Here is a 17,939-nt window from a genome sequence, read left to right on the forward strand (position 1 = left end):
TTTTGTGCGTTTGTTACGTAGTAATGTGACACTCGACCACAAAACCAGTCAAAAGGGTCACTTTTTTGAAACTGAGATTTATACATCATCTGAAAGTATAAATAAGCTTTCCATTGATATATGGTTTGTTAGGATGGGACAGTATTTGGTTGAGATACAACTATTTAAAAAAAAAATTTAAATACTGAGACAATCGCTTTTAGAGTTGTCCAAATGAAGTTCTTAGTTTTGCATATTACTAATCAAAAATTAAGTTTTCATATATTTACAGTAGGAAATTTACACAATATGATCTTTACTTAATATCCTAATGATTTTTGGCTATTGCTACAAATATACCCATGCTGCTTAAGACTGGTTTTGTGATCCAGGGTCACATATAGTATTTGTGATTTACACTTTTTAAAAATAAAGGGGGTTTTCACAGTAATGCCATATAGAGGAACCATGGTGGGTTTCCCAAAAAACTTTCAGTGAACCGTTCTGAAAAAGGGCTATTTTTTCATAGTGTGAAAAATATTTTAATACTTTGAAGAACCCTTTGGGTTTATGTAATATAGGGTCCTCATTGGCATTGATGGTTCAATGAAGATCCTTTAACATCCATGGAACATTTTCAGTTGCAAAATAGTTCTTTATAATGGAAAAACATTCTTTTTGGAACTAAAAATGGTTCTTCTATGACATCGCTGTGAAAACATATTTTGGAATCTTTGTTTTTAAGAATGTCGATGTTAAAGGTTCTTGATGGAATCATTAATGCCAATAAAGAGTCATTATTTTTGAGAATGATTTGTCATTGACATCTCAGGAAAAAGAGTAGCGGACATGGAGATCACGAGATTGTGAAAGAATAGTATCTGTCTTAAAGTAGCCTAATTGGCCGAAACATTAGGTCGTCTGCTGTCTGAGTAAAGAAAGGCTGTTCGGATAGGCCACATCCTCCAATAGCCAATTGTGATCTATTATGTTCTTCAGTGCAGCAACTGTCCGTCATAATAGGCTAAATTTCTTCACTGGTCCATATCAAGCTGCTGTAATTGAATTACCCCTAAAGATGGGTATCTGGGTTGCCTCACTCTCCAGACTGGACTTCGGCCTCAAAGTATTTGCCCGCTATTAGTGAGCTGCAATGAAGACGAGAGGGTCTCCACCCCTGTACTGTCTGCCGCTGTGAGATATGTGTGTATTGGGGGGGCCGTTGCGTTGTTGTGCTGGTGGGGGAGAATTCCCTGGAATTTTGTATCGATGAGCCCTGCTCTTTGTTGGGAGGCCCAGATCCTGGCATTCCCCTCCCACACCTTGGGTCAAGCACACTGCTGCATTGTTCATGCATCTGGATGAGGGGACCAGGCGCTGGCCTCAGGGGCTGGGATGGCTCAGGAAGACTATGCGCAAGGAAAACAAAACCACCGTCCCTGTTGTCTGAGGCACAATGTCCCCCTAACGTGCCACTCGTGTAGAGTATTTTCAACATGGCCCTGGTAGGTGATAAAGGCACAGCTCTCTATTGCTGAAGGCTGTGTGTTTAAATTTTGGGGAGCTATTGTTGGTTTACCTTGAATGGAACATGTTGGAAGTGTACAATAGAAGAATGGGTGTTGGCAACTCATCGCCTGAAGAGCTTTAGGCGACTGTCTGTTCAACTGCAGCGCAGGAGAAGGGCAGCAGTATTGGTGGTGGTTGTATAATGTTCCCGTTTCGCATCAAAATGAAAGTCTGGGGTGGGAAACCAGAGAGAGAAACCACAGCAAGTTTCGTGTACAACACTTTTTTTTTTTTTTATCAGAACACCCCGTTTCCTATTTTCTTTGATGTGTCACATTCTGAATCATACTTTTTTTTTTTCTTTTATATACACTACCATTCAAAGGTTTGGGGTTGATTTAAAAAAAATAGCTTTTGATAGAGCACCTCTGTGCATTTATTGAATTAAAAACACAGTATATTCAAAATAGCTGGTTTCTGTTTCAATTCATATATTTTAAAATGTTATCAAAATCTCACGATACAATATTAAAAGTCCATGATATGATATTGAAAAAAGCAGACAAATAAAGACTGGGAAAAAATAAATACATTTTGTACAATTTAAAGATAAATTGTTCTATCTAATGCACTTTGAGAGTACAGAAGTAAGAGCTCCAACCCATGTTCTTAACTAAAAAAAAAATAAAGTCAGAAAAAGTCAGTAAATTGACTTGTACCTGAACTTTAAAGGGCACTTAACCCTCTTTTTATTTGTGGTGTACTATCTCAGTCTACATTACATTCACACTGCTGTTTTAGGAAGCCAAACAAATGTATTATCAATAATAATAACACAATTTTATATTATTGTTACTCCTATGACAGTAATAGCTAGGGGTGTAACGATATGCCTAGGTCACGATACGGTACGTATCCCGATATTTTGAACAAAAATTAAAACATGAAACTGAAAATCAAACAACAGATTTATAAAAAAAAAAAAAAATCAATTTCAATCAGTTTTACATACAAGGTCACATTTTAAGGTTTAATAAAAACCTTCTGTATTAAAATTAACAACTGATAAGGTCTGTCTGTCACTGATTTTTTTTTTTTTAAATTTAACATGATAGTGATAAAATTGTCAAGATGTCAAATTCTTTAAACCTGCTAGCGATGCAAGATTCTATGTGTGTGCGAAACAGAGTCCTACCCAACGAGTGAACCGCTAAAACTGACGTAACGGTGGAATAATATTTATCTGTCAGGTGCAGTGCAGGTGACATGCACGGGTATTTGCTCTTTGGACTCAATCCGGTACACACTGGCGCTGCTCTCAAACGGTCCTGTGCCTGTGTTCGCGCTCTGTCTGAAGACCATTTAAAAGCCATTTCACGTGGGACGCGTCAAGCGGTGGAATCTCTGAGCGGCTGCCGCTTTCTCTCATAGTGAAAGTGTTTTGCGGTCGAGCTGGTGTTCGCGACGCGGTCTCGGGGTAAACTTATTGCAAACAAAAAGGTCTCATTTTACTTTACAAAAACAAAATAAATGAAACGTAATGAAAATACTATGTGTTATTTGCTATTTGTCATTTTATGGGACAATGACTAGCATGGTTTTCATGTCAGACACAGTTTACTATGACATTTTACACATAATTGTATTTTTACTGCGCAGGCTATACTACACGCATTTTCTGGATTTTTTTTCTTTATTAATAGCCTTTCTCCGTATTTTATGGATCATACAGCTCCGAAATGTTGCCATACTGCTGACTTAAATGAGGAGGGAGGGTCCGCAATCTCTGGGTTGGTTGCCATGTTTCCTCACGTTCTTTTTCAACTAGCTCAACTTCTGCAGGCAGGCGTCACATGATTGGAAAGGTAGTCACGGGGTGTATCGCGATTCTCCCTTATCACACCGCGACACAGGATCGTGGATCTGAGTGTCGCGATTTCGGTTTCATATCGCGTATCGTTACAGCCCTAGTAATAGCCATATATTGTAGAACAATTGCACTGTAAATAAAGGAAAATTATTATTTCATAGGTATATTAGTTTTGAAATTTCAATACTTCTTTCCTAGTTTTTATCATCTGCCATTAAAATAAAGCATAACTGGTGGCTGTTGCATTCTGAAACACACGCTAAACTCACAGCATATGCAATAATTGAGTTCTCTGCATTTACTGTGGACTGAGCCGTTCTGAGGTGTAGAAAACACCGGATCACAAGCTGATTGCCTGAACGAAGTGTGCGCTTCACTTTGAAACATGCAGCAAAAAACAGACTTGATGAAGGGATTAAGCTGTATTGTGCTTTTGGTTTTAGTTCGTTTGACAGATACTGTGCCAAAGCATAAAAGCTCAAAACACAAGACCTTTTAATGTTAGAATAAGAAGTTGAAATGTATTTTAGAAACTACACTTTCTAACCTATACTAATAAAACCTTACTAATCCCAAACTTTTGAACAGTGGTGTAAATGAAACCCAAGCATCTCAGGGTTTCTAACAATATCCAGCCAATCGTGAGTAAAAAAAATTAGTCTGTGAAATACAATTAGCATCAACCGTATGAGATCATAATCTTGGCATTTATAGATATTGTAGAAGTAATGTCTTTTCCGTTTGTTGTTTAGTCGTACAGTTTGCGCAGGCAGAACGGCTTGCAAAACGAGGGCACAAATGACCCAGCAGCACAACTGTAGACAATAACAATAACAAACATTCAATTAAGAAAAAGACTATGCCAAATGTCAAACTGTCACCACATGCTCATTTTGACAGGGTTTATTGGGGGAATCTTCGAAAAGCATCTGTTCTCTTGTAGTACGTTTACACGTGGCACATCTGGAGAAAGGATGAACTCTGTGTGTGAGTGTGTATATATATATGAGAGAAAGAAAAAGAGGTTAATTCTGGACTAGTATGTCCTGACACCCACTTTCGACTGCCACCTCATCTGCCCTCTCTCCATAGCTTGGCTTGGCACACAGTCAGGCTTTCTCTGCATAGACAGAGGCGAACAATAGTGGGGACATTGTGACTCCACAAACGGACGTTCATTCTCGTCTGACACCCCCGTTCCTCCAGCTCATCCTCATTCTTCAAACCTGCTCCTCATTAGATGTGTCCGAGCTCCACAGCGCTGCCATTTAGACTACTTTTTGTTTATTTGAAAGGAATAGTTTACAGAAAAACGAACATTTTCTCAAAATTTACTCATTAAAACCCTCATGTCCTTCCAAACCCATATACGTCAATGTAACCCAAAAGGAGATTTTGAAGAATTGCTCTTTTTCCTACAGCTCTCATTCATGCTAGTCATGTCTCTTTTATGTAAGAAACACAAAAAAAAAACAGTTTTCAAACAGGTTTCCCAAACACACCCATGTCTTCCATTGTTTGTCAAACAGATCCCAATCTTGTATCTGTTGAGTCAATGTCAGGATGCTTAAGCAGAGACATGTTTTGAAAGTGCCACTGAGCCACAGTGTTTACACACAAAAAATACACACTTAAGCTTTAAATTTCAGTCTTTTCCTTGCACACAACATTAATATGGCCTCAGAAGACCTGGAATACCCTGTAAGTCATATGGACTTCTTTTATGGTGTTTTTTTTTTGTCATTTTGACAGTTGGACAGTTCCTGGTTATTAAACAAAAATTAATACTTTTATGCAGCAAGGATGCATTACATTTTTCAAAAGTTACAAATGATTTCTATTTCAAATAAATACTGTTTTTATTTGTTTATATTTGTGACCCTGGACCACAAAACCAGTCTTAAGTAGCACAGGTATATTTGTAGCAATAGCTAAAAACCCATTGCATGGGTCAAAATTATCCGTTTTCCTTTTATGCCAAAAATCATTGGGATATTAAGTAAAGATCATGTTCAATGAAGATATTTTGTAAATTTCCTATTGTAACTATATCAAAACTTTATTTTTGATTAGTAATATGCATTGCTAAGAACATAATTTGGACAACCTTAAAGGTGATTTTTCTCAATATTTAGATTTTTTTTGCACCCTTAGATTTCAGATTTTCAAATGTTATATATCAGCCAAATATAAAACTGTTTTTAACGATGATTAAAAATAAGAAATGTTACTTTTGAATTTTCTGTTCATCAAGAATCCTGAAAAAAATGCAGCTCTACTGTTTTCAACAGCGATAATCATAAGAAATGTTTCTTTAGCAGCAAATCAGCTTATTAGAATGATTTCTGAAGGATCGTGTAACACTGAAGACTGGAGTAATAATGCTGAAAATTCAGTTTTGCCATGACGGGAATTAATTACATTTTAAAATACATTTTAATATGCAATAATATTTGAAAGTATTACTGTTTTTACTGTATTTTTTCAAATAAATACAGCATTGGTGGGGGTAGGAGACATCTTCTAAAAAAACATGAAGAAAGAGAGTGAGTAAACGATGACAAGATTTTATTCCAGCTCTGATTTTGTAATTCCAGCTGTGTTTTTCTAAGTCTTTTGCAACCTTCACCAGTAAGTGTGCGAGGGAATTGTAAGTGCTTTCTTCACAAAGCTTCAGTGTAGCACTAAAGCAGCAATAGTGAACAATGAGCCTGGAGGAAAGGACTGGCATTGTGTGGAGAAATGGGGTTGCGCTCTCTCTCCCTTTCTCTCTCTCTCCCTTTCTGACTACTGGTTGGGCCTGCTGTAGCTGGATCAGGCTACAGTAATAACCCCATCTACCAGGACAAGCCCAGCAGTGTGGAGGAGGGGGGCTGGGAAGGCCTCCGCCCTGAGAAATAGATTTAATCTGAATTACTCCAGCAAAAAACCCAGCTGTGTGGTAGGAGGGGAAAAAATGTAGGGTGGTATAAATTTCTGCATGGATTAGGACATCTGCTTTGCAATCCAGAAATATATTGTGCAGATTCACTCCCACCAGTTCTCTCTCTCTCTCTCTTAATTGTGAAAGCAGATGATAGAGACTGGTGGTGGGATGGGATAATAGCCGAATATTTCTCATCTTAAAGAGCATTAACAAGGGCAGAGAGCTCACATCCTGTAAGCGGGGGGGTTTACTAACGCTATAGTTCCCACAGAACGGCAGCTTTTGAGCCTGTTCGACCAGTTCTCCAGTCAAGAGTTGTTACCGTACACCTGCCCTTCACCTTATGTTTACACTGTAGACTAATGCTGATTGTCGTTTTTGTTTGTTGTCACTCCACTAGGAGATGGAAAGGCCAGTGGACGCGGAGAGCCCGGAGGTGGAGGACTACAGAAACAAGCCCAATGAGAACTCGTACTGCTACCAGCTGCTGCAAGAGCTGGACAAGCAGCGCAAGAGCGGCATCCTCTGTGACGTCAATATCATAGTGGGTGACCAGGTGTTCAAGGCACACAAGAACATCCTGGTTGCCGGCAGCCGCTACTTTAAGACCCTCTACTGCCTGACGAAGAGCGAGAACTGCGACCAAACTACCATCACGCACTTAGACGTGGCGGCTGTACAGGGCTTCTCCGTCATCCTGGACTTCCTGTACTCTGGCAACCTCTTGCTCACCAGCCAGAATGCCATCGAGGTGATGTCCGTGGCGAGTTACCTCCAGATGACTGAGGTGGTCCAGTCCTGTCGCGCCTTTATCAAAGATGCCCTCAACATCAGCATCAAACAGGAAGCCCCTGATTCTGTTGTGGTCGATTATAATAAGCGGCGGACGGTGGCGAAAGACTGCCAGAGTGCCGACAAGAAGCCCAGCAACTTCTGGGCCACCAGCATCTTGTCCAAGCTATCCATCAAAGCCAGTGGGCAAGTGAAGGATGAACCCAGCGATGTCGAGGTGTCTGGGGGAGAAGGCTGCGCTTTGGGGAGCTCCGGTTGGGGTGGAGAGAACTCGTCTGAGTCTACAGAGACGGAACCACAGGGTCCAGGGCCGGTGTTCGTCTGGAACGAGCCGCATCCTGGCACTGGGGTCACCGTGAAGAGAGAGGTGCATTCTGAACCAGGTAGTGGAAGGAGGAAAAAACAGGCCGCCAAGCGCTTTGTCTACAACATCCCACCTGAGCCGGAAGAGGGTTTCGACGAGGGCATGTTCATCCAACCGTCTGCCTCCTACACCAGAGAGGACTTCTCTTACCTCTCAGAGAATGCCGGTATGTTACCCATCACGCCTTTTCTCTCCTGTTCAGGCGCCATAATGGCTTTTCAAATGAAGTCCATCAGTCATAACAATTTATGTGTCATTAAAAACACACCCAGCGAGTTCAAAAGAAAATGTTTTCATTTCCTTGTGTGCTGGAAGTGTCTATTGAGCTCTTTCAGGTTGTGGGAGTTTGGTTATTTGAATAATGTTGCCGCCCTATTATGTAGACTCATCAGCATACTTCACTGCTGTCATTAGGATTGTCATGTATGACAAGTGTTTTTGACACCTCTCTCTCTCTAACGCTCACACAAAGGCTAGTATGCATCACTGTGAAGCCTTTGGTAATAATATAATCAGTGTTTTGTCAAAGCAAGAATACACAGCCTTGAGGAAGAGGTCATGATATGTTCCAAACAGCATGTTATCATACTATTAGCGCTGTTTGTCACTTTGATATGCTCAGTACATACTGTGCAAATGTCCAGCATGCAAATAGTTTACATTCGACTGTGAATTTCCATACAAGTTGATTAGAAAAATGGCTCATATCTGGGAAGGCGATTAGATCTTAGGTTGTTTACATCAATTTGAATATGATTATGCAATCATTGTGAATTGTATTTAAAAAAATAACATTCTGTGAGTTTGTATGCAAGTTTGTAGTGAGCCTGATCAAAGCCTGTATGTATGTGTGTATCAGAGGTTGCGTTAGACTTCCACATTGCCTGTCATTTTGACGGACAGGGTCGTAAAAATTCTGTCATAATCTATTATTATCCGTCATTTTAATTTTCATATTTTAATTATAATAACACATTTAATTGCTTTTATTTTTGTTCACATTTTCATTTTTAATCATGAACCTACAAGGCGAGCATACTGTATAGGTTTATGCACTTATTTATGAAGAGAACAGATGGATCTCAGTGGATCTTGCTGTTTTCAGATCACGAATTAACAGTAGTGCGCATAACTAATAAATCACAATAAGCGATTACGCTCTGTGCTTTCTTACTTTCAATATGAAAGTCTCAGATTTCAAATTCTGTCTATTTCATCTGGAAATTCAAGCAATAAATACTGTTTTGGCGCTCTTTAATGTGGCGTGAGACCGCTGTAGTTTATACTGCGTGCTCGCATGCGTGTATCAAAAGATTCCTCGTGACAGTTTCGTTTTTGTTCTGTATCCAATGCTCTGCTGCCACATTAGAGCGCGGTCGCCACCAACTGGACAGGGGTGGGAATTACATTTATAATTTACAACAGATCACCCGCAGTGTAATCTGTCAAAATGACGGAAAGCCTTCAGATTTTTCCGTCACTGATTAAAAAAAATCCGTCAATGACGGACAATTTTCGGTTAACGCGACCTCTGGTGTGTATATACATATACATATACATATACATACATATATACATACATACTGGCATTTCTTTGAATAGGATAAGTGCAACGCGCATTATGGCGGAAAATGTCCTGCCTACTAAATAAGAGCCAATCGCCAATTGGTAAAGTTGGCATATCACCTGCGCATTTGCATAACCAACCTGACGTGTTAAATTTCTAACATTAATCTAATGCTGAGCAATATACCAGTAGACACAGTTTAGAAGTAGAAAGTTGAAATTTGTCAACTGGTAGAAATTTTTGTGGCATTGCTGTGCTACTTATAGTTTGCATGTGGTTTTAATCATTGCGGAAATCCCTCACTGCTCTTGACTAAGGGGGTGTTCACACGTGTCATGTTTGGTTAGATGGTTCATTTGTGCAAGTGTGAATGCTGTCATCCAAACCCTGGTGTGCACTAAACAAAAGTGTGACTGAGACCGCTAAAAAGATGGGTCTTGGTCCACCTTCAAATGAACTTTGGTGTGGTTCGAATGAAATATGAACGTGACACAGATCAAATACTTCTAATCGAACCAAAAACAGGAAGTATTAGGCATTGGGTGGATTCAACTTGAAGCGACACTGAGCAGGCCAGTCGGTATCTTTAGGGTAGCTTTCAAAAATGGCAGTGTAAGCACTAAGCGGACCTGAACCAAATGTATGTAGCATTTCTTATGAAAGTGAAAGTCGTGACGTATTGTCAAGTATGGTGACCCATACTCGAAATTGGCCCTCTGCATTTAACCCATCCAAGTGCACACACACAGCAGTGAGAAGTGAACAAACACACGCACACACACTGTGAACACACCGGAGCAGTGGGCAGCCATTGCTCCAGCACTCGGGGAGCAACTGGGGGTTCAGTGCCTTGCTCAAGGGCACTTCAGTCATGGTATTGAAGGTGGAAAGAGCGCTGTTCATTCACAATCCCCACCTTCAATTCCTGCCGGTGTGGGAATTGAACCGGCGACCGTTGGGTTACCAGCCCAACTCTCTCACCATTAGGCCACGGCCCCATTATTTGTTCTAATGTAGTTTTTTTGTTCTGTTGCTTGTAATTACTGACTGTTTACTTGTCTTCACTAAGCTAGTATTACTTTTTTGTGATATTGCCACTTCTATAGTGAAATTTCAATAGTATCAAAAATGTTATCATTAACCCTCTATGTAAAGCATAAAGAACTACATGGTGATATATATTATCATGAAGTAAAATTAGTTATAAAAACTATATTTATGACAAATCAAGTACAATTTTATTCCTGATTTGAAGTATGTTATTTAAATGTGCATTTGGCAACACATTAATATCAAAATTAAGCTTTTTATTCTATTAATAATTAATGGTGCAAGATAGATTAATGCATGTTAAAAATATATTTGTCTTCATAATCTTTTATCAAAATGTAACTTGCTGTACTTTTCTGCTGGCATTCTCAAGGCTACTTAGATTTCAACCAATGGATGCCGGAAATGTTTAAGGAGTCATGTAGTTCTTTTGACTGCAAACTCTGGTATAAAATGTCCACTTTTACCATCCTAATTCCCATCCAACATTATTTTTTTTCCTACATTATGTCTTGTTTCCATAAAGTCAGGATGAAATGACGTTCTCGAGTCATTTAGTTTATTTTCCTGTGTATTGTAATTTACAGAGGAGTGTTTTAAAGGGATAGTTCACTCAAAAATGAAAATTCTGTCTTTGGTTACTCACCCTCATGTCGTTCCAAACCCGTAAGACCTTCGTTCATCTTTAGAACACAAATGAAGATATTTTTGATGAAATCCAAGAGCTTCCTGACCCTGCATAGACCGCATGGATACTAGCATCGTGGTTCTCTTAAAGGTCCCATATTGTCAAAATCGAAATTTCCTGGCTTTTTTCATGATAACTGAGGTCTAGGGGCTATGTAACTACCATATGAGTTTCAAAACAGTCAAACCACAGTAAACTGCACACAGCCTGCTTAAAGTAGCTGTTCATTTTCATGAGCCACTGTGACTTCCGTAACGATGTGACGTCCGATCTACTCAGTCACCGCCTTCAGTCACCACCCAGAACACCAACCACCGTCCCACCCTCCTTTTGTCAAACCCAGACAACATCGCGTTCATAACATTGCTAAGCAACAACAACACGAAAACAAGTCGAGAAAACCCTGTTCAGTCGATAGATGTCGAAACTACATCATTGCACAGGCTTCAGAACAACGTGAATATAAGAGACCAGAGGCAGTCAACTTCAGCCTCTTTCACTCAGCGATTCCGGTAAATACACGGATAATGTGTCCCATGATTTGTTCCGGAGTTGTTTGATTTGGTTCATTCACAGTTGTTTTCCGGAATCTGTGCGTGCTTTACACACAACCCATAAAGACATGTGACGTTTGGATGTGAGATGTAATGCGACGCGTACGTTTCACTAAACTGAAACTAACCTGAACAAACTGTGCTTCAGCGCTGATAGTGAGGAGCTGGCTCTGCCTGATCGCTGCTTCATTCCACTTTGCACGTATTTTTTCGTTGTGAAGAGTCACATGATAACGTGCATCATCACTACAACACGGCCTTTATGGTTCTGGCTTTTGTTCACACAGCGCTCGTTCCCGTAATTTTCCAGAATCAGCGTGCATTGTGAAAGGGGCTTTACTAAAGCAACAGTTATGTAGCTTACTGCATTCAGTGTTTGAAAAAGAAAAAACATTAATGATCATTCTGAAATATCCTGTCGAGTATCAGCAAGGTAGGCTCTCTCTATGGCTCTGGGCTAGGCTAAAGCATACATGACCGTAGTTACCTGTGATTGGCCTGGCTGTGCGTCACTCAGAAAACAACAGGCCAATCAGAAGAGAGGCTCATGAATATTAATTAGATGGGCCAAAATCGACCTGTTCTTGACAGAGCTCCTAAAAAAGGAGCTGTAAAAATATATTGAGATGGATTTTGGCACTTATACTGCAAATATATATTCTTAAGGACATCAGCAACTAAAATAAACCTCCAGAAATGTGTACAATATGGGACCTTTAATAATTACGGAGGACTGTCACGGGAGAGAAGAAATTGGCTAATAAAGTAGTTTTTTAGCTTCATAAAATTACGGTTGGACCACTAATGTCACATGGACTATGTTAACAATGTCTTTACTATGTTTCTGTGCCTTGACTGTGGTCGTCCATGCTGTTTATGTAGGGTCAGAAAGCTCTCAAATTTAATAAAAAAAAAATCTTTGTATTCTGAAGATAAACGAAGGCCTTACCGATTTGGAATGACACAAGGGTGAGTAACTAATGACAGGATTGTAATTTTTGGGTGTACTATCCCTTTAAGAATTCCTAGCAGTTCCTAAATAGTGATTTCTTTTTCCACTCAGCTGTTGTACATAACATTAGCTGATATGTTGTCACATCTTTTCTTTTCAAGTGGAAATGTACTAAATACTAAATAATACTAAAGCACATTCTCACCCATGTGCACAAGCACACATGTCTAAACCTTCAACCGTGGCAGTCGGCCAACCAGAGTCTCGTGTCATGATTGCTTCTCCTCAGGCCCTGTGTAGCTCAAGGCCACAATACCATCTTCCCTTTTTAATTAGAGTGGCCAGTCCGTTTTCTTCTGCCCTTATTAAGGGAGTCGGCCCTCCCTTTGCTTCATACCACAAAAACCTGCGTAATCTCTAGCCTGCCGAGCTGTCATGCTTCAAACTCTCTGCCCCATTAAACAGAGCAGTGCGTGGTATAGTATCATGTCTTAAGTGACGCGGTTCTGAGAAGAGGCTTTCTCTCACCGTCGTCGACGACTCTAATGCAGGATAATGAAGTAACGCGAGGGAAACGTTCTACCCTCAGGCTTCCTAAACGCCCTTAGATGCACTTAGCTCATATTCCTGAGGGCACTTAAATGTGCCGAGCTGACGGCTCACACCTGCAAGGCATATGTGTGTGTGACGGTGTGTTTGTCTACACATGCCTACGTATGCTTACGTACTCGCCTTTGTACTTGCGTCCATGTTGACTACCACTTCCTTTTTCAACATTGGGCTTTTTTTTCGTAAAGGGGAATGTTGCTCATTGCTTAAACACTGTCAGTTTAACAAGTTATTATAGTGTGATTACTTTTAAAAACAAAATAGTTAAAGTCTTATACATGGTGTAATTCAACTGTTAATTTTTCCAGTATTAAAATAAGTTGTTATATGTACAGTTGAAGTAAAAAGTTTAATACACCTTGCAGAATCTGCAAAATGTTAAAATAATAGCATGCATTTTGTAGAATCCCTTTCATTTTGGTGAAATAATTAGCATTTTGCAGATTCCGCAAGGTGTATAAACTTTTGACTTCAACTGTAATTAAAACATTTTAATAAGCACTCATAGTATATAAACATGTTTATGATTATAAATATTATGAGTAGCTCTGCCCACAGATAAATCTCACTCTTTTGCTCTACATCAGATGTGTTTTAATTAGCTGCAGTTGTGTCACACATTTTTATTTTAGCATTACCTCTTTTTTTGTATATTAGTACCTAAAAGGTACAAACGTGTATCTTTTGAAAAGGTAATGCCTCATCAGTGATTTCATTTTAATTGAAGTTTTAATACTTATGTTCATATAGGCCCATTTCTATTTAATTTATTTACATTTGAGTAATTTTGGTACTTAAACTTATTTCAGTTATTTCTATTTAGGTTTTTTAGCAAAAATAATATATAAATATTAAATGAAAAGCTTCATTTTAGCTTTACTTCAATAAATATAAATTTAACTACTACTAATAGTTTTGGTTTTAATTTCCTTTTTTTTTTTTTTTTTTTGTTGTTTGAGTAATTTTAGTACTTCAACTTATTTTTTTATATATATATATATATATATGCCAAGACAACATTTCAAAAAAAAAAATTAAAGTTTTTAAATTTTCTATTTTGTCTATTTTTATTTCATTTCAGATTTATTCCAACTAATAATAATAATAATAATAATAATAATAATAATAATGAAAAAAATAATAATAATAGTTTGTTTTAATCTCTTTCAGTTTTGGTAGTTTTAGTACTTCAAACTTCAAATTTATTTCAGTTAGTTGCCAAGGAAGCATTCCATTTTTTTATTTAGAATTTTTAAATAATAACACTACCAGTCAAATGGTTTTGAGCATTAAGATTTTTCAATGAATGTTTTTTCTCTTCTGTTCACCAAGCCTGCATTTATTTAATCAGAAATAAAGCAAAAATATAAAAAATATTAGCATCCTGAAATTTTAGCTTTATTACTTCAGTCTTCAGTGTCACATGATCATTCTAATATTCTGATTTGCTGCTCAAAAAACATTGTTGAGAACAGCTCAGTAGATTTTTTTTTTTTTTTTTTAGGTTTCTGTGGTTAACTAAAGTTCAAAAGAACAGCATTTATCTGAAATGAGATCTTTTGTAACGTTTATAAATGTCTTTATCATCACTTTTGATCAATATAAGCATCCTTGCTAAATAAAAGTATTAATTTCTATCATTTCTTACCCCAAGAAATAAAAAATATATACTGACTCCAAGATTTTGAATGGTGCGGTGTATAATGTTACAAAAGCTTTTTTTTTTTTTTTTTTTCTCAGATAAATACTGATCTTTGGATCTTTCTATCCATCAAAAAAATCCTAAAAAATGTACTCAACTGTTTTAAATCTTAATAATAATTATGTTTCTTGAACAGCAAATCAGTATATTAGAATGATTTTTGAAGAATCATGTGACACTGAAGACTGGAGTAATGATGCTAAAAATGTAGCTTTGATCACTGGAATAAATGACATTTTAAAATATATTCAGATAGAAAGCAGTTATTTTAAATGGTTTTGCTGTATTTTGGATCAAATAAATGCAGGCTTGGTGAGCAGAAGAAACTTCTTTTAAACAAATTAAAACTTTTACTGTTCAAAAACGTTTGACTGGTAGTGTAATTAAAGTTTTCATTTATTTCTAATATATTTTATTTCATTTGAATATTCATTTGAAATAATTTCAATTAATAATAGTTAACAATAACACTGGTGTCACATCATGTATCATTTTCACCTTTGGTGTGGACAGACAAATTACTTTACGATAAAACTTTGTGTTACGCTTGAATGAGCCCTGTCTGTTCTCTCTCACATATCACACAGCAGGATCCGTCACCATAAATGCTTGAGTTCTTTCCAAACAGGATGGTTGAATTGTTGATTAGCAGCACACGCGCACACACACAACCCCCGATTCGCTTTTCTGAGGTGCAGCACTGCCAGGGGCCGTCCTGCCCTAATCCTGCTAATGCAGCCCAACTATCTCTGCCATTCCAAATATTGACCCAGGCAGAGTGGACCCACTGCAGAGGTACTTACAATGGGATCTGATGGCTTTGGCCCGCCTGCCTGCTAATCCACAGTGTGTAAGATGATCCACTGTTAGGGCTTCGGCCATTTATTTACACATATCTCCTCCACACACCCATACGGACACACATTTACAGTTGCAGCCTTACGCAAAGTTGTGAACTTTACAAATAGACACACATAGTGGTGTGAAATTATTAAGGATTTATCCCTGATGTGTGAGAGCAAACAATAAGGGCCTGTTCACACTAAAATTGTTTATTATAAACTCGCTGAATTATGGTCGTCTACCATTTTTAGGGTGTGTTCACACTTGTCATGTTTGGTTAGATTAAAACAAACTCTGGTGCGATTGCTGTGTTAGTGCGGTTCATTTGAGCAAGTGTGAACGCTGCTATCCGAACCCTGGTGCACACCAAACAAATGGAAAGAGACGGCTAGAAAGATGGGTCTCGGTTCGCTTTCAGACGAACTCTGATGTGGTTTGAATGAAATATAAATGCAACACGGACCAAGTACTTCTAAACGAACCAAAAACAGGAAGTAATGACAAGATGCGCGCAATGCGAGATGATTTCACAGTGGTGTATCCAAAACAAAATGAGCAGAGGGCAAATGTGGAGCAACGAGGAGGTAAAGTGCATTTATGAGCTCTTTGTGAGTTTGCAAGTGGTGAAAATAAAGTCATATACACGCAACAATGAGAATGTTTAGTCCGGCAGATGGCATTAGGTGTGTTCGACTTAAAGCGGCGCTGAGCAGGCTGATCTGTGAATGGGTACTTTGTCACCTGCCAGCAGCGCTGCTTTAAGTCGAACACACCTTTTCCTTTTGTTTGGAGTGTTTAGTGAGTTCCGTCACAAAATATACGTCATTCAAACCGACCAATCAGATTGTGAACGTATTACTATGCCTTTAGGTTCGCTATCTTTAGGGTCGCTGTCAAAAATGCCAGTGTGAATGCTAAGCGGACCAGGACCAAATGTATCATTTTCCTTTTTGGTCTGGACCAAATGAACCAAACATACTGAACTACAAGTGTGAACACACCCTTAGACGCTCAAGCTTTTTAATGCTGTTCCAAACCTGTAAGACTTTCGTTCATCTTTGGAATACAAATTAAGACATCTGAGAGCTTTCTGACCTTCCATAGACAGAAACACAACTGACATATTCAAGGCCAAGAAAGGTAGTAAGAACATCGTTTAAATAGTCCATGTGACATCAGTGGTTCAACCAAAATGTTGTGAAGCTACGAGAATAATTTTGTGCACAAAAAAAAAAAACTAACGACTTTATTTAACAACTTCTTCTGATGAAGGACCTGGATGTGCTGTGTCTTGAAGAAGAAAACGCACGCTGTACATAAAATAGTTTTATTACAATAATTTTTTGTGTGACCTTTATCAGTGTGACCTTCCAATACCGATTTTTGCCAATTCCAATTTTCTTTCAAAGAACTATAATCCACAGCATATACGAATAAAAATCTAAATTGTGTTTTGTTTTGTTTTTTTTAATGCAAAAAAAAAAAAATTATTGACATAAAAATGTTAAAGATTACAATTCCCCCAATCTGGACTCAGTAACAGATATTCAAAATTTCAAATGCATAAATAATTTTATAAGATTAATGTTTTAAATATACCAGTACATGGCAGCAAATGACTGGAAGTCATTTAGTCATTCATTTAACCGATTTGTTTAAACCGCAGATTTATTCAGAAACGAGGCAAGTGACTGTCTTTTATTAATTGGTTTCTAAATCATTGACTCACTTGATTCAAAAACGTGGATTCATTCAGTAATGAAACACCTCTGTGTTGCTCGGAGACACACAACAGTTCTGCTGTGGCTTTGATTGGAACTATTTTCGTCAGTGAAGTTAAGCGAAAACAGTCAATATGGCCTAAAATGTAAGCCACTTAATTTTAACTTCTTGTTTATTGAACTATTGTATAAAATCAGTGTCATGTTGCAGTGGTGTTAAACGTGCAATGTTGCTTACCTAAATCATATATTATAAATATATTTTTTTCTTCCACACTATGCGCTAATTTGTTTTGATTTCTGCACGAGTCTCTCTCACATACTCACTCAGGCTGCACAAGCCTCATCAGGCATGGCACAAATACATTATCAGTTGGCGTAAGTATGACATCAAAATGGACCGGCTCTGAATCAGCAGACTGACCACCTGGTCACTGGTCCGGGATGACAATGCGAAAAAGCGGCTAATTTCGGTCCCTGGCCGGTCAATCTGTGAGTCTCTAATTTCGACAGAGGATGACTTGCTTATTTAAACCAGAATATACAAACAATGATCTAGAACAGATGGACGTTCTATGCCAGAATGCCGGCTCCTGCGTCAGCAGCACCACACGCATGTGTTGTGGTACTCTTGTGAAGAAACTGTTGAATAAAGTCGTTCATTTTTGTTTTCTTTATGCCCAAAAAGTATTCTCGTAGCTTCATAACATTACGGTTCAACCACTGATGTCACATGGACTATTTTAACAATATTCTTACTACCTTTCTGGGCCTTGAATGTTTTAGTCATGTTGGTGTCTATGCAGGGTCAGA

The 17,939-nt window shown here is 38.2% G+C and overlaps 1 protein-coding gene across 1 annotated transcript in view; it reads left to right on the forward strand.

The window, feature by feature from the left end:
• zbtb10 (zinc finger and BTB domain containing 10) overlaps positions 1-17,939 on the forward strand; it is a 28,149-nt gene that overhangs the window by 2,689 nt on the left and 7,521 nt on the right. Inside the window, exon 2 of the mRNA XM_073822190.1 lies at positions 6,685-7,606. Within this exon, the coding sequence (XP_073678291.1) occupies positions 6,685-7,606 (922 nt within the window). The remainder of the gene's footprint in view (positions 1-6,684; positions 7,607-17,939) is intronic.

Source organism: Garra rufa, chromosome 17 (assembly GCF_049309525.1).
Source record: "Garra rufa chromosome 17, GarRuf1.0, whole genome shotgun sequence".
NCBI lineage: Eukaryota > Metazoa > Chordata > Actinopteri > Cypriniformes > Cyprinidae > Garra > Garra rufa.